We start from the raw sequence: 24,479 nt of genomic DNA on the forward strand, positions 1-24,479 counted from the left end.
ATAATCACAAATGTTTACATAATCATTAAATATTTTTTTTCAAACAAGATAATCAAATGATCAAAAGCTCAATCCTAGCTTATCAAATAATCAAAAAATGAGGAAATATTAGGTCTGATAATCAAATCATCGCTATAAAAAAGACCAAGTAATCACATAATCAAAATATACCCATTGGGAAGCTCAATTATAACTTTCATCAACTATTTTACAATTTTCATAAGTATGTTTAGGACAAAAGAAATGTTTAATACTAATAAAATTGAAGGCTCATCAAGACAAACAAATAATTTTAAGATGTATTATAGTAACATACATGACTGCACTTAGCTTATAATATTGAATTAATAGCGAAGTTTTTGGCCTCGAGGAAGAGTTCTTGGCGGGACAAGTAATTTAAACTATATGGCCTTTGTCCGTGGAAGCAGACATGACTATAATCAGTGGGAGAAGGAAGGCTGTAAAGGGTGGAGCTACAAAGATGTGTTGCCATATTTCCTAAAGATGGAAGATATTCAAATACCTAGTTTATATAATTCTCGTAAGAAATAGTGATAGTTTATCGTATGTTGTATTTCAATTAAACAATCGTCTTGCTCATTATATTAAAATACAGCATATTATTAGAATATGGTCCCAATTTGCATGGAGTTGCTTAAACAGTACTTATTTTTGTTAGTTCATAAGATCTAACTGTTCTTTAAAAGCTACTAATTGAAATTCTTCAAGTTAATGCATGTACGAGCATTCGTAGGCTAAACATTTTTGTAGAAAGTAGGGCGAATTAATCATAAGAAGAAAGAAGGTTATAAAATTGTATTCAACAATTTACTGAATTGGAATGTAAAAAGTAAAATCACAAAAATACTGAACTTAGAGGAAAATCAATTGGGAAAGTCCATAATCACATGGCAAAATCAAATAACAAAACGCATCAAAAAACGAATGGACAAGAACTGTCATATTCCTGACTTGGTACAGGCATTTTCAAATGTAGAAAATGGTGGATTAAACCTGGTTTTCTAGCGCTATTCCTCTCACTTTGATGACAGTCTCATCAAATTCCGTTATATTTACATTGATGCGTTAACTAAACAGACACAATAAATGAATTTAAACAATTAAAACGGCGGTTTAATACACCCACTTTTTAAGCAACAGAGGATAGGCTGTTGTGAACGTTGAAATATACGGAAACATAAATTGGTAAAAAAAAAACATCAGACTATTTTATAGTAGCAAGTGCATAACTTCAACATTTGTGCGAATTCAAAAATCTGCGAGACAACAAATGCAAAATTATGATGAAATATATCTGTACATGAATTATTTACATAAAATAAGTACTGATCCAATCGCCAGCTTGACACCATCATACTATATGCAATCCGTTTTGCACATTGTTCAAACTGACTAGAATTACGAATAAAAATTAATAAAAAGTTAATTCACAAAAAAACTTCAAGGAAATTTTAAAACGTAAAGTTTCTAATCAAATGGCAAAATCAAAAGCTCAAATATCAAACGAATGAATAACAAGTTAATAATCTTTATTATAGCTTACCATTCAAGAGGAGGATATTTGACAGTTTCCCAGACTGGGGACACACCACTGCCAGAACTGTATAGGAAAGCATCAGAAGAATTGGGATATAAAACTGTGGATAAAAATGGTGAAGACCAAATAGGTATCAAACAATATATTCTGATTAGTAAAATATGTTCCGAGTCTTACAAAGTCGTGAAAAAACCGAACGCGTAAACAACTAAAGATGTCAAGCAATGCCATATTCTCAAAATAATAATCAAAATCATCAAGAAATGACATAAGACAATTAGGTTTACGTCTCGGGATACACAAATTAATTAAGTGTAATACTTGAGGAAAATTTCACGATCTCCAAACAAATTAACCAAACTTTTAATATACTATTGTAAAAAAGCTGAAACTAACTGAAAAAAAGTAAGAATACCCCTGAAATATATTTGCTCCTTTCATCTAGTGAGGTATCATAATATGGGTCATTCTCAAAAAATGTCGAATTTTGAAATTGCAAAATTGATTTAAAGTTAGTTATTCAAACAACCCTCATCACTAGCAAATCAAAACAAACAATACTTATATAAAAAGATACAATCTTGATTATGTCATACAAGAATATTTTGAAATTTTTTTTGATAGAGGGGTGTACTATTTTTTCTCTCCTGTTATCATGTTCAGATGACATTTTGGGTTATTTTGAAAAGGTTTCGATAAAATTTGAAGTTTGTTTTTTGTAACCAATAAGATGGTTTTCAAGAGTAAAAACTTCTATATATTCATACTGTGAAATAATAGATTGTTTGCCAATTTTCCATTTTGTACTAAAAATGCCTCTAAAAATTGTTTTTTAAAGGTTATAAAAGTAACAACCAGTAACGCAAGTCAAAGATAGCAATATGTAATGTTCCGCATTCTCTCTTTCTTTCAAATACACCCAACATTAAGTAAATCCCTCGCATGTTGGTTTGCTTTTGTCTTTATTCTGTTCGTAGCAGGAACGTACGTTAATGAAATATCACTATATTAAGTTCTTTCCTGTTATCCTTTTTTTAATGTCCGGACTCGTAAATCCTACAAACTTTCATTTTAACCTAACAGCTGCAATTTCCATGAGAAATTAAAAAGATTAGCATAAAAAACTGAAAATTTTACTTTTTAAAATGACCCATATGATGTACAGTCAATTAAGTCACCTTACAAGTTAAGTTTCTTACCCTTACCAAAGACGTCTCTCTTTCCACTGACGTTTCAATTCTTTGTTCTCTGCAGAACCCATTTAATAGACTTGTTCTTGAAGACACATGTTGCATTTGCCACTGGTAGTAAACAAACGTCAATATTTTACTCGGAGATTATCATAAGTATACAATTAACAAGCACAAAACAAACTTCCCTTTCAAATCCGTTTTCACTATTTTATTTTAGGATTTTCATACATGCAATCCTCAGTTAGGAACGGAGAACGTTGTAGTACTATGAAGGCCTACTTACGACCAGTTATGAATAGACCTAATTTACATATCAGTATAAATACCATGGCAACAAAGGTAACTAAACAAATAATTACCAATTGATTTAATTTTCTTTGATAAAATTAATAGAATTAAAATTGAAATTGGAAATGGGGAATGTGTCAAAGAGAGAGCAACCCGACCAAAGTGCAGACAACAAACGAAGGCGACCAGTGTTCAATGCAGCGAGAAACTCCCGCACCCGAAGGCGTGTTTTAGCTGGCCCTTAAAGAAAAAAATGTAAACTAGTTTAGTGATAATTTAAATCATACTTAACTCAGGTCAGAGGCTCATGACTTGGGACAGGCGCAAACATTGCGGCGGTATTAAACATGTTTTTTTAGATCTCAAGATCTCAACCCTCCCCTTATACCTTTAGCCAATGTGGAAAAGACAAACACATAATAATACTCACAGTAAAAAGGAAGTCCGAGTCCGATGTCGGAATAGGTAACAAAAGAAACTTAACAAAATAACATTGATACATAAATTAACAAAGGATTACTAGCAATTACTGACATGCCAGCTCCAGACCTTAATTTAACTGATTGAAGGATAATTTCTTCATCATATGAATATCAAGTATAATCCCTCCCGTTAGGGGTTTAGTATTATACCATCATAAAATTTGTGAGAAAAACAGAACCCGTATCATGCCAACAACTGGTTTTAGAATAAATGTGTTTATTTCCGATGCAAAAACCCCATAAGTGAGGGTTTGGATGGGGTTAAATGATTAAAGAATAATGCCCTTGAAAAATGAAGATTAGAGAATAACGGGCAAATATCATAAATTTGATATTGGGTTTACCGTTAATGATATACATATCAAGTTCGAGGAAAGGACAGTGTTCATTATTATTATTAGCTTTATTTAAAGTTAGTTCAACAGGATAAATTTCTTTAGTATACATACTGAAGTCGTCATTATTGAGAGCCAACATATCATCCAAATATCTAAAAGTAATGTTAAATTTCTTTATCAGATATTGTTTCAATGGGGCCTTGTTTATTTAAGTCATAAATTGTAACTCATAACAATACAGAAACTAGTCCGCAATAAGTTGTGCACCGTTAGTCCACTTTCAAATTCCGATAACTTGACGATATACAAAATCTCCAAAGCGAACAAAAATGTTATCTAATAAAAATTCAAGGGCAGTTATCAAAGCATGTCAAATTGACATATTTCTTTTGTTTGCTGTTACTAAAAGTGTTTGAACATAAGTATTGCTTTCTAACTTTTTAAATGCCCATTTAATTAGGTGTGTGTACTTCTGATACGACCAGTAGAAACCGTTTTTGTCCCTAATTTGTTGATGTGTAATCTATTAAATGCAGTGTTTGCTGTTGAATCATCATGTAAATGTATGTAACATGTTTGCCAATGGACAACAACATTAAAATTAAACACGTGATTATATCTGATGTTTTATTTGCCAATACATTCTTAGACAAGCAGAACCGGTTTACATTCTTAACATGATCCGAAATTAAGCTGAATTTAATGCATGTACAGTGTTTTGCCTAATTTATCTGGTTGTAAACATTTAATATATATACATTTCATTGAATAATTGTTATATGAACTTTGTAAAATAAAATTTTAATGCAATTTATCTGGAAAAAAATTAATCTGTTTTTAACATGTTTAAAAATAATACAAGAGACAAAAAGTTATCCAGTAAATATACACTATCAATTAAATACATTTTTAAAGCTATATAGTAACATATATAGCCACATACGTACAAAAAGTAGTATTCACGTCATAAATTTGCTTCAAATAAATGTTTTCATACTTTTCAGATCCTAATAGAAAATAAAAAAGCAAAAGGCTTGGAAGTTATTCAAAACAACAGAAAAATACAAGTGTTTGCCAACAAGGAAGTCATTTTATCTGGAGGTGCAGTTAACTCCCCTGTTTTACTTATGTTGTCAGGCGTTGGTCCTAAAGATCATTTACAGGAGTTGGGGGTATGCTTATTTATCAAAAGAATTATGTACCTATCGTTAATACATTTAAAACTTTTACGTTATTACCCTTTATAACAATCGTCAATACTGATTTTAGAAAAACTCAATTAAAGTTTCTCAAAGGTCAAAACATTTATTATAACACCAAAAAATAGAATTACTAGAGGCTTTAAAGAGCCTATGTCGCTCACCTTGGTCATTGTGCATATTAAGCAAAGGACACAGATGGATTAATGACTAAATTGTGTTTTGGTGATGATGTGTTTGTAGATCTTATTTTACTGAACATTCTTGCTGCCTATAATTATCTCTATCTATAATGAACTCGGCCCAGTACGTAGTTACAGTGGAAAATATTTTGTAAAAATTTACCAAAATTTACAAAATTTATGAAAATTGTTAAATATTGACTATACAGAGCAATAACTCCTTAAGGGGTCAATTGACCATTTTGATCATGTGACTTTTTTGTAGGTCTTACTTTGTTGTACATTATTGCTGTTTACAGTTTATCTCTATCTATAATAATATTCAAGATAATAACCAAAAGCTGCCAAATTTTCTTAAAATTACAAATTCAGGGGCAGCAACCCAACAACGGGTTGTCTGATTCATCTGAAAATTTCAGGGCAGATAGAACTTGACCTGATAAACAATTTTACCCCATGTCAGATTTGCTCTAAATGCTTTGGTTTCAGAGATATGATCCAAAATCTACATGTTACCCCTATGTTCTATTTTTAGTCATGGCCTCCATCTTGGTTGGTTGGCCGGGTCACCGGACACATTTTTAAACTAGATACCCTAATGATGATTGTGGCCAAGTTTGGTTAAATTTGGCCCAGTAGTTTCAGAGGAGAAAATTTTTGTAAAAGTTTACAGACGACGACGACGACGGACGACGGACGCAAAGTGATGAGAAAAGCTCACTTGGCCCTTTGGACCAGGTGAGCTAAAAAAGAAAGGATATGGGGTATCAATCAATGACACACAATTGGTATATGCATAGTACAAAACACAAACAGAAATTGAACGGCGCTTTTATAATTGCAGTTCTTCGCCCCTTAGTCAAAGGTTGATTTTTTCCAGTTAAAATGTGTCAAATCTATAAAAAAAATCTTGTTACGTTGACCCCCAAAGAGCAATGTTTATTTGTGTATGACATTCATACTTATATTCAAGATATTTGTCGTCACAGTCCTCACCGTCAGAAACAGTCAATATTTGTGTATTACATTCAGGTGTATATTTTAGATATCTGATGTCGCAGACCTTACCATCAAAAACATCTATTTTTGCGTATTGTTTTGTTGTTGTCCTCTTTTGTTGATGTGTTTCCCTCGGTTTTATTTTGTACCCCGGATTTGTTTTTGTCTTAATCGATTTATGACTTTCGAACAGCGGTAAAATATTGTTGCCTTTAATACGTTCATGTTTACATTTTAGATACCTGTTGTGGCAGACCTTCCTGTCGGAAACAACCTACAAGATCACATGATGTTCCATATGAAATACAATATCAACTCTAGTATTTCAATAAATACTCAAACATTCCAGGCGCCAATACCAAAAGTTCAATATGCACTTTCCAAAACAGGTAAATTAAACTAACATATCATGCAATGTTCAGTGAATGTATAAATAGGTAAGTAATAACTTATAAAATGAAAACCGGTATCCGTATCCAAAACATGATAAATTTTCACTTGATCCGTGCTGAGTTGGTAGTTCTCCCTTGTTATGCAGGGATTATTGAGAGATACCCAACACTTTGACAAATATAATCCTGCCGATTATTTATTGTTTTCATTTTGGTAGACGGAGATGAGCCTTTCCTACAGAGTCATGTTTTCTCGATCTTAATTCACCATACAGATTCATATATATACAACCTCCAAGGTTCTAAAAAAAAGTGTAACATAATGGATAAGGTGTACAAATTTCGCAATTTGTCAGTTGTAAAGTATGTATTGAGCAAACGAGCTAGATTAATAACAAAGCTGGTTACCACCATTACGATTTATGTATTGTTAATAAATTCAACACAAATTATTTTTTGCTGTCTCATTTGTAAAACCGCCTGGATGGTGTTAAGGTAGCGTGCTGGTATAGAGTACAGAAGCTCGTTGGTTCTACCACCGGTCGGACCATATAAAAAAATTAAATCCTTGCTATTTGTTGGTTCTACACTAAGAACGGTGTAGGCGGTATTAAGGTGTAAGAGCAACGACTAATCCACCTGAAAGTCAGAAGAGTCAGAATAAGGTGCCCGAATAAAGTAACATGTCTTCCAGCATATTAAAAATCCGGTTCAGCGTTTCGCTCATGTTCAAAGCAGGGTTCAGATTTCGTGTTATATGACAATGCTCTTGTCCTGAATATGCATTTAACTTGCCACTGGACGATAGGCAGTCATCTATCATCATTATCATCACCATCATCGACTAATTGTAAAACCATAACCATTATGATTTATTTTAATTTTCAAAATAATTGCATGTGCTAGGTATATACTCGGGTAGTGGATTGGAAGCTGATCTAATGGATAAAATACCAAACCGTAATTCCGAAGAACCTGACTATCCAGACTACCAGATGACGTTATTCAGTGTAGCGCAAGACGAGGGATTTTTAGATTATGGACTTGATATGAATATCAAGCCTGAGGTAACTGCATACAGTTGGGGAAGAGTGTGTCGGCCACATTTGGGATATCTTAATTCATCTGTGTACATGATAATTGAAAATTAATTCGCCGTTTCACAATCCAATGCATAGTAAAGACTGTGAAAAGCTTGTCTTCATTGGTTAGCAATTGTTGTTTAAACAAATATAAATAACAATCAAATCGAGAAACGAAGCTATATGTGCATTTATAAACTACAAAATGAATGATACAAAATAGCATTTCTGGTATTGTTATTCTGAATAAGTTACTCAAAAATTACGTATGAATTGAATATCATATATTCTTTTCCGAACGGAATTTGTAATAATCAAAAATAATTGTTAAAATCATAAATTTTCCTCGAATACAAATAAAATTACATTTTCCATAATTTGCAAGCAACAGATGTAAATTAAATTGTCAACATTAGGGCATCTGCTGAGTCCTTCAACTATATAGAAAAAAAGGAACAAGTTGCAATAAGTATCTTTTTCCTTTTACTGATATTTGAACTTTTAATTGAAGCGTTCTTTCAATTCGTTATAAATGTGAGGTAACAAAAAATAAAAAAAGTGGTTTTATCTACGAAGTCATGATAAATGAAGCTGTGAAGTCACGAAAAAAATTCCTTCTAATCGTGTTCTTGCAGACCATGACGATTCTGGTCATTTTTCATATAGATTTTGGACTATATCTAGATATACCAACCTAGATAATTTAAGATTATGTTATATAAATATATATATATAAAGTGCCTAGAAAATCAACCTAACGATGTTAGAGTAGATTTGATTCGTAATTATCATGTCTCTGGTTTTATATATTAAAAACACATTCGTCATATAATTTTATGACAATTTTTCTTACTAACAAATTTGTTTAAAAATTTGCGTATTACGTCATTTTTCAAAGACATATCAATTTTTTCCTTTTTAGTGACTTCAAAATCTCCGTAAATCATCTTAATATTTTAAAGAAATTATTCTTTGCACAAACTTAACAGTTATATTTAAGGTTAAACCACTTGATGTTTTGAAAACCTCAATTTATAGGCCTAAAAACCAAAAGGACTTTAGCGCACGCCGATCCATGTTTTTCAGGACTCGGAAAATAAGACGGAACAGTAAAAACTAGATTTAATATGCAAATTTAGATAAAACAATCATTTTATGTAACGTTAAATGAAACCGGATATATTATTCATATTTCTTTCCTAATAAGCCATATGCATACGCCAATAATCTTCAGATACATTATCAAACATCCTACAGTATCTAAAAGTTCTCCAAAGAGGTGACCCAATGAGATAAGATTATGATGATATCTAGGCATAATTTCACTAGATTATCTCCCAGCTTAATTATAAGTTCAGAAACAGTGTTCCTAATAAGAGTAACAGTATTGCGTATTACTTTTAAAGGTGACCAAGTTGTTCAAAACAAGAGCCAAAAGTAACGAATTTTCTTATTCACTGATTGGATTGCATCCAAAGAGTAGAGGAACAATTAGACTCCAAAGTACTGACCCATTTGATCCGCCATTGATAGATCCACATTACCTAGATAATCCATATGATATTAAGGTGATGACTGCAGGTAAGTTAAAGTTATAAGCGTGCAAATTAGCTGCATTATGTTATCACAGTTGGTATTCAGATTAACTCATCTCACTGACAAAATCTTTTTAGAAATTGAGAAATAAAAATAAAATTAATTCAAGGAGATTAAAAATAACTTAATCAAGTAAATTGAAAAATGTGTGACTAATCTTGATCAAGTGTAAGAGTAATAAATAAATTAATTTCTATTTTCAGCTTCCTTTGTTCTTGCTTCATTATAATGGTCCACATCAACCCTATAAAGACATCAAAACTTTAAAATTCAATTGGAAAAGCGTTATTATAATGAAAGATGCTGACCCTGCATACCTATCTGTTTTCTCCCAGTTTTGAGTTCTTGCAATTCAGATGATTTTCTTTCAATAATTTATGAAAATAGTGTGATATGGTATGATTGTATTTAGGAGACATCTATCCACAGAAGTCCAAATGACGTGAATGCAAGCAACTATTGGTCACAATAGGCTTTTAAAAATGTGCAAACCTAATACCCGTTTGTATATTTATACGTGGACTTTTACCGACATTAAATTATAATTATATGTTCTCGCTACATTGAAGACCTGTTGGTGACCCTCTGCTGTTGTTTTTTATTTGGTCGGGTTGTTGTCTCTTTGACACATTCCCCATTTCCATTCTCAATTTTCTTATCAACATTTATAAAAATGAGGAGGGAAAAATTCAATAGCAGTCCAAGGACACACTTTGTTAATATATTTCTTATTTAACAGACGGTTGATTTTGAATTTTTAAAGCAACACGACGAGTTGAACAGCTGGAGTCTTATTTTTTCCAAAGCTTTAGTTCATCCACCGTTTTTAACTGTGGCTCGTCGTATCAATCATACAGGGTTTTTTTAAGTGTTGGTGTACGCACCGAAACCCAATGGAATAAAAACGGAATATATTGTTACATGTATCTTGAGGTAAGCTTGGGGGTTAAATTACCAAACGCTTGGTTTAACAACGTCAATTCAAATTGTTGTCCATAGTATATGTATATTTTAATCATCTTTCATGCTTTACAGCAATACGTAAAACTCAACAACTGATGAATACAAAAGTTTTCAAGCAACTTGGTAGCACATTAGTCAGACGAGATTTTCCTGGAATTTGTGACAAAGTTAAATTTGACACTGACGAATATTGGGAATGTTTAATCCGTTATTTTACTGTCACTGTTTATCATCCAGTCTCAACATGTCGTATGGGAGCAATAACAGATCCTTCAGCAGTTGTCGATTATGAATTAAGGTTTGTTTCAGTAATGGCATAATAGTTACAAAAAAAACATGCATATTATTGGGCTTTATCAGATCTGGTAACAATGACCTTTTGAGACAGTTTTGATACTTTTGTCTTTTTATTTAATGGAATTCAATTAAAGACAACAGCAACAAAAACAAACACCACAAATTCAATTCCAATAAGCAAACAAACTCAAAAGAGGTCGGTAGAGTGACATAACCTCATACATCATTTTCACCAATCGAATCAAACCAAATCAATGATGATTTAGGTGTCATCTTTCATAGTAAACTAAAAGTAGAATTACCATGTAGCAAACTATGAAATCGGCAATGAAAGGGATATGTGAATAAATTGATTATTTCAAAAGAAAAGTGTTCAGAAAATATCCTAAATCAAGAATATCACAATACAAACTTGATTCACAAGAGTCAGATTATGAAAAGGATAAAAATCAGTAAAAGAACTTGCAGGGAACCGGCTGTTGTAATATGTAAAATGGAAAAATAAATATTCATTTATCAACAACTCATGCATATTTTAGGTTTCTAATCAACGATGTTTCATAATTATTAAATGTGTTGACAAAACTTTTCTTTTTCAGGGTAAAAGGCATATTGAATTTACGCGTAGCTGATGCATCTGTCATGCGCAATGAACCATCGGGAAATACAAATGCACCATGTATAATGATTGGAGAGAAAGCTGCAGATTTAATTCGAGGAAAAGATACCGTTTTTGATTTCCGAAAACAAATATCTAAATTAAAATTATAAAGAAAAGTCACAATGACTAACATTTGCGGTATGCTGTATATGATATAAATCAACTGGTTACATTGTTGATAGCTATACATGTAAATAATAATTAAGTTTAACTACAGACATTTATATGACTTTTAGGTTTAGTTTTAAACATCATATATTTTTTCTATATTTTTGAATAAACGAGAACGTCCAATTAGAGCCGTGATTTGACTGAAAATTGAAAAATAGTAAAATATGCTAGTGAATACCACATCAAATGTCATTTTAAAACATTTATTGCTTCCAAAATCGTTATTTTACACATCATTAAAGGTGCAAGATTCGTATGTATGTGCAGCCTCAAGTTGTTTCCCTATATTTGGTTTCGTCTCAAATCTACGTTACTATTTGGCCAGCAATACTTAGTCACATTAACGAAGAACGTAAAGACGAATTGTAAAAACATTTCTGAAATCCCAAAACAGGTTTTTGAAAGTTTTGTTTGTCCATTTATTTTCCTAGAGCCATTGACATTACTTTATTGTTTCAATTACTATATTTTTATTTGTGGACTTCTGTGGATGTTTACAAATCGTTACAACTGTATAAAACAAACACTAGCTGTCAAATCTGTTATCACCAATAAGAACTAATCTTGATATTCTTTTTTTTAATGGAAATATCATTTCATCTCGGCCCCTAGAAAGTCTTCTACAGTGTACAGTAACCGATAAACTGATTGATTGGAGTGTATAACGATCTGTGAATGTTTTATATAAATAAAGTGCTTTTGATTGGGTTGAAGTAACAAAATGTCCACTCTTTATATTTCACTTCCAAACAATCTTATCAAACAAAAGTTTTCTTATTTTTTTGAATGATTGTTTGATTAATCTGCTTGCAAATCATATAAAACTTTCTTCCTCCACCATAATAACAGACTTCCCGGTGTCCTACACGCTCCCTTGGGCGGTGTTGGGTTGGGATTGTTCTGGTGGTGGGATAATATTGTAAAGGACACATCTCCATTAATCCTTAGGGAGTGTACATGGATCTGCTGTACCCTTGCAGTCAATCAAGGGGTGCGTCTTAACTGGCGGAATCTCGAAGTACATACATATAGTATCAAAATTATTAAGTCATGGATTTCGTTACCCAAAATAACCTAATATGTTTACTTAATTCTTCCATAGATATAAAAAATTGGTTTTAAAATCTGGTTGTACCCGTAGAAAACTTATCTTAATTTGCACATTATAAATTTTACGGTGTATGTGTTGTTATCCGGGTAAACATTATCAACCCTTAACCAAAACATATTGTTAAAATGTCTCATTCAACACTGTTATTAAATGTTTGACCTTTGTTTTTATTGGTGTAAATATTGGTTTTGTTATCAGTAGATTAAAACAATACTGAATATTACACACAAGTATGTACTTTCATGGTACTTCAATCAATGGATCTCTTTATTTTGGTATTGCACTAGCATGTGTTTCTCTGGCGGTTGATGACTTCTTAACACTAAAACAACTAGATTTTTAATGTATACTGATTCAATCTAAGATACATGGTTTGTTTTATAAATTAGTTGCCATTGGTTTTAAAATAATTGTCAGTAACTGCATGAACGCTCAGATCTGTACTAAGTGCTTTTTAGTATCGGGGGTGAGAAATGGATAAAAACCCAGCCTTGTCCTTTCCGTGTTTTTGTTGGATTTTTTATCTTTGTATCGATCTGGTGAGTTTAGCCTTTCTAAACTAAATACATGTATTATAGTTTGTTCTTAAATTATGCTAATATTCGAATTAGCTCTCGCCACGATATAGCCTTTGTGTGCTAATGCGGCGTAAAGCAAACAACAATCAATAAATTATGTTGTGCTGTTACATCACTGTTCCTTGTAAGGACAGAGTTGAGCGCCCAAACATGTTTCACCCGGCCGCATCGTTTATGTGTTTGTCCAAAGTCAGGAACAGGCTGTTGTTTAGTGATTCAGATTGTCGTTGGTTCGTGTCGGTTATATTTTGTTTTCATAAATTGCTTGGTTATAAATTATAACGTTAGTTTTCTTAAGTGTCCGAGTCTTTTTCTACCCGACTAGGCGGCTTGATTCTTTCTAATTGTTGAAATCCTAACGGTTGCCTATGATTGCTTACATCCACTTTATATGAACTTTGGTCGACATCTCCTTATTTTCATATTTATCTATTACTAGTACATGTAGTAAGTTGGTGTTTTTCTTAAAAACGTGGACAATAATTGCTTGCATTAAATGCATTCAGTTGCTACTCAGACTGTGTTAAACGTCACCAATATTAATTTTTGCGCAGAATGTTGATGAATTAGGGGTATGTCAAATATTTCTATTAAAAAAAGTTCATTGAAAAATACCAAGACCTTTTTGATAAATATTCAGTATCAGCTTCACAAACACAACAAATGGAAGTTTTTAACGACCTTGAGTGGCTATACAGCCCTTGCACGGTCGGTTTCACAAATACTACACGATGGTCATGAAATGTAGATTCCAAGTACTGACGTTGTATGTTATCTTAATAACGTGTGCTATATCCAGTATTCTATCATTTGTCTTTGTAAATATTACATTTCCCTATGTTTGGTAATGCTCGGTACTTATACATCCCGTCATTTAGTTATTGAATTATGGTAATTTTTTGTTATCTGGTCTTTCATTTATTCTAATGTGATTTGTATACATGCCTTTTTATGTTTCTTTGTTGACATATTTGTTTGTGTTTATAGTAACAAAATCATAACACAATGTTGAGTGCTGTACTCTTATTTTTGTCAAATGTCTGCTTGTTTTGTTCACACATCGATGTCAATATAATGAAATTGTATGCGACTGTCATACAAGCGAAAAGTTAAGCTAGCTATAAAACCAGGTTTTATCCACCATTTTCTGCATAAGAAAATGCATGTACCAAGTCAGGTATATAACAGTTGTTATTAAGTCCTTTGATGTGTTCGATCTTTTGATTTTGCCATTTGATTAGGGACTTTCCGTTTTTCTCGGAGTTCGGTATTTTTTGTTATTTTACTTTTTAGCCATATAAGTTCTAAGTTCAGCCACAATGGTTAAGGAAAAGGAATGGAATATCACATTCGTACACCCCTATGCAAATTTAACATACATAAGTGTAAACTGGAGTGGGTCTTTGTAGTGTCATGTTTTCACCCCTGTTTGATTCTTAGACAGATTAACCCTAAGGCAGTGACCGCTTGATTTTTTGGGGGGAGCTACGATGACAAAATTCGTCCTGCATTACTTTTTATTATCTCTGTCCTGCATTTTTATTTTTCACTGTATTTAATTCAGAATTTTTTTGCATAAATTGTTTTTATTTGCGATAGAAGCCAGATAACCTTGAAAAAAAATACCTTCCTTCAACAGTAAAACTGAAATCGTTGTCACGTACGATCATAGGCACTTGTCTCAGAAAACATACTTGTGTATATGATTTTTTTTCTGAGACAAGTGCCTGTGAGTAAGATCGAAGTAGAATGCACCTTGACAAAACGAGGCTGAAACTTACAAATTTAATCTTAGTTTTGACAGGGTAACACAAATTTCATAATAAATACCATCAGGATCATTCAGTCAAAATTTTGGGTAAAATTGTTCATGTGGTTTTAAAAGAAATTTACTACAAAGACGAATGACGATAAATGGCACCAAGTGGTAGCTCACTTGGTTCATCTTCTCATTTAACATCAATTTTACATGATAGCAAATTATCACTAAAATTAAGTCAATAAAATGACAAAATAATAGTAAACACAAAATATTAAAGATTTTTATGAACTTTTTTCAAAGATTATTGTAAAAATTGCTTTTTTCTCAAGAATAATGAGGATATCTGCCCTTATGATACACATTTCTTTCAAAAATCATTTCATATGCTATCTGAATCATATAAAACTAGTTTTGTCAATAAGAAATTTTAAATCAATTTTTTCTCAACATGTTTGACGCCCATATTGTGTAAACTTTGGAAAGAAACATAGTCATCAATGTTCGATCTTCTTGGAAAATGACTGTCAGTAATTTTGTATCAAAACGGCGTGAATCAAGACTTAAACAGTAATCCAGAACAGTTAATCCACAACTGTCCTTGTATATAACATCAGCACCTTCTCTCAATAACGTGATAACAATATGTACATGGCCTGTCATAGCAGCAATTATAATAGGAGTTCTTTTGCAAACATTTTGTTCATTCAGGACCTGTGGTAGTGTCTTCAAAATATCCCTGATAATACTTGGATTTTGTTCAAAATGACATTGCTCAGCTACGAAATGAAGAATATTATTCCCATTATTTGTTTTCCTCGATAAGAGTGCTCCATTTGAAATAAACAATCTAATGACTTCATTGAACAGTGATGCATAATGCACTAACTTTCTTGGTTCTGATTTTGTGATGGTTGAAGTTTTGAATGAACGATGTAGCCAGCAAATTGCATCAATGTTTCTTTCAATCATGGAAATCATTGCATTCAGTAGTGGAGTTTCGCCTTTATTATTTTTCGCGTTTACTAAGTTGTTGTCCATTTTCATAATTTCTAAACAAACCTCTGGCCAAAAATTTCTAGCACAATAATGAAGAAGAGTGTTCATTTCATTGTCTGTTACTTTCACATCTGCTTCTTTTTGTTTCAACAAGAAACTGAACACATTTTCCTGTTGATAAAATGCTGCCACCAGGAGAGGTGTCATATCCTTAAAACTACTATCTTGCATTTTCAATAATGATGAGTCAATATCCAATATAGTATGACAAATAGCAAAACATCCATATCTGGCAGCTATATGAAGTAATGTTGTTCCTGTGTCTGTATTTACATATTTCAAATTTTCATCATGTTTCAGCATAATTCTCACACAGTCAGCATTTTCTCCCTCTGCTAGAATCATAATAGGTGTCTTATTCTCCTTGTCTTTCTGATACAATAATTTGCTATTTCTACGAATAATTTCTACACAAATGCAAGCTGACCATTTGGAACAATAATGAAGGATATTTCGATTCATATTGTCTGTAAGTGAAATGTCAGCATTCAGTCTCAAAAGGCAATTGAAACACTCATCGTCTTTAGCTTTCATTATTGAAATAACACCATCATCATTCTTTGCATTCAATAATGACTGGTCTTGTTGAATTATCTCTTCAGGAATAGCTGGTCCAATATTTTTTCGGTTCAGCAAATGATGTAATGCTGTGTTGTTTTTATGATCTCTAATACTTACATCAGGTTTATGCTTCATTAACACCTTTAAACATTCTTCATTATCTAACACCTTTGAACATTCTTCCTTATTTACCAACATTAGCGCAGTCATTCCTTCCTCATTCACGATATTTAATAATTTTTTGTCAGCACTCAATATCTTTTCAAGTATTATTTGAGATGGCAAACTAGAAACAAAAATGTGCAAAATGGTATCACCTTCTGTCGTATGTAAAGTAAAATCAATAAAGTTGGTGTAATGAACTAAAAAGAAATCCACACATTCATTCCTTCCTCTGTAAGCAGCTTGCATTACAGGTGTCCTTCCTGCATTATTTTGGCTGTTCAACAATTCTGGGTTTTTATCCAAAATTAAATGCATTATATCAGGCCAATCATTTGCCACGCACCAATGAAGGACATTGCCGGACTCCTGGCCTTTAACAGTAGAAAGATTTGTTACTTTGTTAATTAGGCACCTGGTGCATTTCTTGTGTCGACACATCATTGCCATTTCAATTATGTGATAATTCTGATGGTCATGTTCATCTATTAAACTAATATCATAATCAAGTATACTCTCAAGAATGGCATCACTATCTGAACAACAAACACAACCAAACATCCCCTTACTTAAATCTGCTCGTTGAAGAGCAGGAAGATCCTTGTACTGTTTTCTGCCATACTGTGCCATTGTTTTGACAGCTAACCAATGGTTTCCATTAGAACATACCTGTGAGAAAAAGAAATATAGTTTCTCTGATGTATTGAGTATTTTCTCTTCCTCAATCTTTTTCCAAAGAAGTTTAGAAAGTCTTTTATCCGAAAGAGTATTATGTCCTATAACATTAATTTCTGCAGCTATATCAAATACATAATTGCCATCAAAATATCCAGGCATTTTGTTTTCTTTTTTAGAAAAAATAGACAGGAGTTTGTTGAGAAATTCTTCATCGAGTTGTCTTCTCAATTTAACACATACTTCCCCTTGTTTAGGTTCATATTCTGAGGATCTAATAAATTCCAAGATTATTTTGTCTTTGGCTAACTTCATGATAAGATCTTGCCACTCTGGTTCATCTGCATATGACATAAGAATACTTTCCAATATTGTTTCATGAGAAAAACCAAATGAACTTGAAGCCACTTTTATAAAGTATTGGTTTTCATTCAATAAGACATTCTTCAAATCAGTCCTTCTTAATTTCATATCCAAAGACTGACAAACACTGTCTTTAGTATCTCCTTCTTCTAGTGTATCCAGATCAATTGTACCACCATTCATAAGCATTATAACCATGGTTGCATATATTTTTTTGGTGTATTCTGATCTGCTGTACAGCTGACTTATCTCACGTTTTAAATTTTCCCTTGCATTTTTGAAAAAGGATAATCCCGTCACAAATAAATTCTGATCACTGAAAAAAAGATTACAGGATTGTGGAAATCCAATAACTGGATCTGTGTGGCTAATGGATCCTATAACATTGACATGAATCATGGCAGGCCTATCTTTCTCAACAATAAAATCTTTGTCAGAATCATAAGACATTTCTATTTGTTTATTTCTACAAAATCCTTGAAGCATTAGCCACTTCTCTTTTTGGTCAAGCTTCAATTCATCTGAAGATAAATCAATGACTTTAGTTTTTCTAAAAATGGTTTCCTTCCATAATTCTTCCTTGCATTCTTCTAAAATACTACTCCTTATTGAAAGTATTAAGAAAACACTCCCACCTTCTAATTTCGGTCTCAATATTTCAAAGTACCTCATCCATTCTTGCAAAAGGCTTTTATCTAAGTTTGATTTTCCAAATGGATCATCAATGAAAATGATTAACTGTCCTTTTTCATTTAACATTACTTTTAGATCTGCTATATCTTTAATCTCCACAGACTTGGCAGGTTTTTCTGATTTTGAAAGATGTTCTTCTACTTCTTTCATCAAATGGAACGCCAATGATGTCTTGCCACTCCCTTCTTTGCCACTCAAGACAACCATATTATCTTCTTGGAGTAATTCATATGCGCTTTTTTCTTGTCTTGTTAGTGATATATACAGATCATTCATTTTAGAATTCTGAACAAGTATGGTTCTTTCTACAAAAAAAGTGTATCATTATTTTATCCAAAATTTCATTTTTTATTCAAACAGTTTGCTTTAAAATTTTAAAATCAAGTGTTTGCTCATAGACTTAAGGCCATATACATTGGTACCTGTATTTGTAACAACTTCTTTTGTTCTATTGTAGATATTTATACTTTGGTTAGCGTACCATGTCTCTTTATTCTTACAAATTTTAATACATTGAAAATAAATGAACTGCAACTTTTTCATACCTAAAGATGATGTATTAGAAAGTTTCAAGATTATGCAAGTTTTAATTCAAATCCCCATGGATACCAAATGAATATGTAATTATATACATGTATTTTATTATTTAGTAATAATATCGTCAAAAATACTGGATCATTCATGAAAAAAAAAGAAGCACATATGCTACAGGTGTAAAGTTATCATACACTTTTAAAACTGGTGGTTAATGCTCTGAATGATTATTTCTTTATACATTAATTTAAGTCACAAACAAACAAGTATTACAAGTTTAACCTATACCAATAAGGTTGAAAACTTAAATGTATGCTTGTCTCACACTGAACAGTGTAACTTGCTGTTTGGTGTGACCCAAGGCTCAGTGTTGAAGGTCAAACTTTGACCTATAACAGTTTAATTTTACAAATTGTGACTTAGATGGAGAGTTGTCTCATTGGCACTCATACCACATATTCCAATATCAATATATGGTTCCTATAATTATTTATATACACAGTTACAAAATAGTAAACAGAAGCTAAGAGATGGCTAAAATCTCTTAAATTTTTCATAAAAATAGTAATATAGAAAACTTTATCATATATATATAAAAAGATTTTAACAAATAAAAAAAAAAATTGTAATAGATAATGTACAATCAACCTGTTTATCAAAATACATACATACCAATAATTGCATTCAATGGACCATCCTTCAACTCTAAAAAATATGAAAAAGATTGTATGAAGATTAATATTGTAGTAATTCAGTAAATTGGCAGCTAGGCATCATTCCTATTATCATGAAACATTGTGAACAAGAAGATAACAAACTATAGTTTCCTCACCTATTTAAGCATTCATGGTCCATAACTCCTAAAAACATGCTTATGGTCGAAATTATAAATTGCCAAAACCAAAGATGACCGATCTCCATATTTGTCTAGAGACCTCATATATTACTCTGCATAATTTTTATTACAACGCACTTGCTTCATACTAATCAAAACATTGTCGGTGTTATGATCCAGCCATATAAGGGGCAAGGGCAAAGGTTGGTACCTATTTAAATGTTTAAACCAGTTGCAATTTGTTTGCACCTGTCCTAAGACAGGAATCTGATGGTCAGTACGTAGTTGTCGTTTGTTGATGTGGTTCATAAGTGTTTTTCGTTTCTTTTTTTTCTATAGGTTACTGTAAATTCAGAAATTAGTTGAGGTTTTTAAAATTGTGATATGGCAACAGAGTTGTAAACGCAATAATTTCAACTTGCATTTTGAAATATTTTATAGGCATTAAACAGGATTTTTATTAAAAAATTAAAATCGTATTTAAGTCTAAAATGACAAAATCACAATAATAAATGATGGTAATAAATTTTGAGTTAACAGTAGATGGTTAATGGGTTAGGTGTGTAATAAATTGTGTCTATTTAATTATGTACCAGGTAATGAGATATTAACTATGGAGAATTCAGACTGGAGTTGTTTCCAATTAATACTTACACCTTTCAGTTTTAGTGTAATTATTTTTAAAATCCGGACAGTTGATAATTATCATGTGTTACTCATATTGACTCTTACTTGCCTAAGGAGAAATGTCGTAGTAATATGATCTAAAAAAAATGTGGGAATCAACATAGATATATTAATACACCCAAATTTCATTGAACAAGAACTTACACAAGCATTACGATAATTTAAGATACTAATATAATACTTTCAAAATTCTTATCAGCTGATTCAATTGATGAATAAATAATTTTATAAAATTAATTCACAAATAGAATTTATTATAAATTTTGATTTACAAAGGCACTATATGCAAGCTAAGTGTATATAAAAGTATGTGGTCATTTCACCAAAAAGTGAAAAGTATATTTTAACAAAATGCATTTGACTAATAGGTTGAACAACTGATGTTTATTTTGTTCTTAAACCCTGCTGACTGTCATATATACATGTATACCTTTTAATAACTGCTTTAACTCTGTGATATCTTCCGCTGCACGTTTTATTTCCAGCATTATCTCTATATTGGACTGATCAAGTATTTTTTTCTTCAAATCATAGCATTCAATAAGCATTGACTGTCCACCAAGTCTTCCTATAGCCTATAATTAGAAATTTAAAAAAACTAGATGTGTCAAAGCAACATAAATGGCCCCTTCTCAAAAAGTTGAAAAATCTGCAATTTCAATAACACATGTGGACACAAACATGATGGTAGTCTCATATCAACTGAAAAAAAAGTCTGTATAACTGTGATTTTTTTAATTTCAAAAATTTTAAAGTTTTAAACTCTTAATCATGTTAATTTTGGCAAAAATTAGCTGAGCGAAACGAAACTTAAACTTGATCTGTAACCCATCGTGGTTAGCTCACATACCAAAAATCAGCAAAAATCTGAAAGCATTTAGAAACCAGGTGCTCCGCAGGGCGCAGCTTTATTCGACCCCAGTGGTCGAACCCTGAATAGTTGGGGCAAATTTGGTCACAATATTCAAGCTTGATACTGTCTGAATTTTGATTGTGATCAAATTTTTGACATAATATAGGTTTTTGCCACAAAATTAATGTGGTTAAAGATCTAACACATCTATTGCACAATACTGTGCAATTGAATATTTCTTCTTGAAACTTTTTAAAATTTGAAATTTGAAAAATGTTGAAAAAAAAAATCCCTTAAAAAAATGGTAAACTGAGACCCTTTCCCCCACTTTATTGAACCCCCCCCCCCCCTCCCCCCCCCCTTGGAGCAATAACCCTTAAACTCAATCCCATGCTTTCCTTTGTAATATTGAACCTTGTAGTACAATTTCAGAGAGATCCATACACTTAAACACAAGTTATTGTCATGATTGTTTGGAAACTAGAAACATGCTTCTTTTTGGCCCTTTTTTGGCCCTTAATTCCTACATATTTTGGGCAATTAACCCAAAACTTAATCCCAGCCTACCCTTTGTTATATGGTACATTGTGGTACAATTTCAGAGAGATCCATGCAATTACACACAAGTTATTGTCTGAAAACTAGAAAAATGCTTGTTTTGGCCCCTTTTTGGCCCATAATTCCTAAACTTTGGCCCCATAACCCCAAAATAAATCCCAACCTTCCTTTTGAGGTATTGAACCTTCTGAAAAAATTTCATTAAGATCTATTAACTTAAACTAAAGTTATTATCCGGAAACCAAAGTGTCTTCGGACAACGATGACGCAGACGACGACATCATACCATTATACGAACCCAAAAAATTTTTGGGGTCGTATAAAAAGGTCTGTATAACTGTGATTTTCAAAAATTTATCAAAGTCCAAAGCCTGAAATTACTGCAAAAATTAGCAGAGTGGAACAAAACTTAAACTTGATCTGTAACTCATCATGGTTAACTTACAAACCAAAAATCAGCCCAATATCTGAAGGTGTTTAGAAAAAAACTCTGTATAATGGTTTGTTGCGGAATGACAAAATGACGGACAAGGGTAAAACTGTATGGCACTGACAACTTCCTTGCGGGGCCATAAAAACAAGAATGTGTCCATATTACATGGATGCCCCATTCACACTATTATTTTCTATGTTCAGTGGACCATGAAATAGGGATCCAAACTCTATTTTTGTATTAAAATAAGAAAGATCATATCATAGGGAACACTGAACAATTATTGTGTACTAAGACTTCAAATTCATCAAAAACTACCTTTAGGCTTTACTAAAAACTTTAACCTGAAGCTGGACAGACTTACGTACAGACATAAGGACCTAAGAACTGATGGCCACAAGGACAAACAGACAAAATGAAAAGTTTAAGATGGACGAACGAACAGACACAAAGACCTCAAAACATAATGCCCCTAACTGCGGCATAAAAACAATCACTTGGAAATCATGACACACCTCCTCGTTTTCATAATCTGTATGATCTGTTTACTCAAGAACAAACTGACAGTTTAAGCATGTTTTATTTTTACATCTACATATAAGAAGTATCTGCCATTAAATAAAATTTCTAAAATCATTTTTTCTTGTTGGATAAATCCTGACCAATATCACAAAAACTAATATGTCTATCATATATAATATTCTATACATTGAAGCATGTTTAAGTAACATATTAATTGTTTTAATTGACATTAATATAAAAACTTCAGATTAGACCTTCATGATATGAGGTACCAAGTTCATCATGGTCATCTGTATGGTATGACAAATTTTACCTTTTGTCGCATAGATTGTACATGAAGTGCAGAAGTTAACATTGTATAATCTTTATTATTACTGATATAACAATATTTTCAATTATCATGATTATTGGCTTCTAAAAGAAACCTAGCTAAAAATAAATTAATTCATTTAATGCTTTCAAAAGTGAAAGGTAGTTATTTGTTTTCAACTCCCCTATGAGTTAGTATGCACTAGATTACTAAAACATGAAATCTTTTGCATCTATTTTTGTAAAACTATACACTGTATAATGCCTAATAATTTTAAGGGACCCCATGGTCAATTATTCATATGGTATTTTGAACCTGAGTTCACTTTTCAGGGGGTTCAAAATACCATATGACACACTAGTACTGGTAGTAAAAATTTAAAAATAAAAAAAAAGAGCAAAAACAACCAGTATTCAAACATCGTTTATGTCATATTGCAACGATAAAACTTACATTCGATATTTCAATCCAGTATTGGTTGAAACTGATGTCATCCATTTTGCTATCAATCCTATGAGCAAATTGGTTCCTGTAATATTTAATACGTGCCAGATCTGCACCAGGAGTAATCTCATTTGGTGGTGGTAGACTGTCAAATCCATGACTTGGTTGTGGGGTCTTTGCCAGATTTCTAAGCAAACAAATCATCAATGTAATATCAAAATTCTTTGATTCTGGGATTCCTACAAATTGAAAACACAAATACATGTATTTTAAATAAGATGTTAACTGCAAAGTGTTTCATCTGGCCTTTTTTTTATTCAAAACTCTTGTCCTGCCTATTTTTTTCAAATGTCATCCCTAACAACTTTTGACAATCAAAGAGCTGATAGCTGACTGAGGTGGAAGAAGGTGAATAAAAGGTAACTTGAATTACCATAAAAGCAGCCCCACTAACCCAGGCTGCTTTGTTCCATTATAGTTATGATGTATTTTTTTTTCTTCAAACAAGAAAAGGTCATAAGTAAATGGATTTCCCATCCGTACAATCATTTTCTATGTTCAGTGGACTATGAAAATTAGGTAAAATCTTTAATTTGGCAGTAAAATTAAGAAGATCATATCATAAGGAACACATGTGTACTAAGTTTCAAGTTGATTGGATTTCAACTTCATCAAAAACTACCTGGACCATAAACTTTATAACCAGAAGCAGGACGGACGAACAGACTAGAAAACATAATTCCCATAAATGGAGCATAAAAATAGTAAGACTTGTTACAATGTTACATACCTGCCAACTTTTGAAAGTTCCCGTATGGGTTTTTACTGCACAACAGTTTTAAAGGTTACAATTTTTAGCGAAGTATTTTGCATGATCTGGATTGTCTAGAAAAAGTGTCATATTTGTATGATGAACTTACATGCCTTTTTCTTAAGTCTGT

At 32.0% G+C, this 24,479-nt stretch overlaps 2 protein-coding genes across 5 annotated transcripts in view; one reads left to right on the plus strand and one right to left on the minus strand.

Moving 5' to 3' along the window:
• LOC139490679 (glucose dehydrogenase [FAD, quinone]-like) overlaps positions 1-24,479 on the plus strand; it is a 542,951-nt gene that overhangs the window by 6,560 nt on the left and 511,912 nt on the right. For 2 of the 3 annotated variants that reach the window (XR_011656374.1, XM_071277598.1), the window contains exons 4-12: positions 352-541; positions 1,560-1,688; positions 2,969-3,090; positions 4,864-5,031; positions 6,478-6,628; positions 7,538-7,698; positions 9,120-9,294; positions 10,345-10,570; positions 11,169-11,375. Coding sequence is in view for 2 of the 3 variants with exons in the window: in XM_071277598.1 (XP_071133699.1) it covers positions 352-541; positions 1,560-1,688; positions 2,969-3,090; positions 4,864-5,031; positions 6,478-6,628; positions 7,538-7,698; positions 9,120-9,294; positions 10,345-10,570; positions 11,169-11,340 (1,494 nt within the window). In the remaining variant the exon portion in view is untranslated. Of the gene's footprint in view, positions 1-351; positions 542-1,559; positions 1,689-2,968; positions 3,091-4,863; positions 5,032-6,477; positions 6,629-7,537; positions 7,699-9,119; positions 9,295-10,344; positions 10,571-11,168; positions 11,530-24,479 lie in introns of those variants that run through there. The other variant, XM_071277597.1, reaches the window with a different exon arrangement.
• The window catches only part of LOC139490676 (uncharacterized), a 32,510-nt gene continuing 23,292 nt past the window's right edge, over positions 15,262-24,479 (minus strand). For both annotated transcript variants that reach the window (XM_071277592.1, XM_071277593.1), the window contains exons 3-6: positions 23,548-23,777; positions 20,849-20,993; positions 19,569-19,601; positions 15,262-18,667 (exon numbers count right to left, since the gene is read on the minus strand). In XM_071277592.1, coding sequence (XP_071133693.1) covers positions 15,285-18,667; positions 19,569-19,601; positions 20,849-20,993; positions 23,548-23,777 — 3,791 coding nt within the window. In that variant the 3' untranslated portion in view covers positions 15,262-15,284. The remainder of the gene's footprint in view (positions 18,668-19,568; positions 19,602-20,848; positions 20,994-23,547; positions 23,778-24,479) is intronic.

This window comes from Mytilus edulis, chromosome 10 (assembly GCF_963676685.1).
Source record: "Mytilus edulis chromosome 10, xbMytEdul2.2, whole genome shotgun sequence".
In the NCBI taxonomy this organism is placed as follows: domain Eukaryota; kingdom Metazoa; phylum Mollusca; class Bivalvia; order Mytilida; family Mytilidae; genus Mytilus; species Mytilus edulis.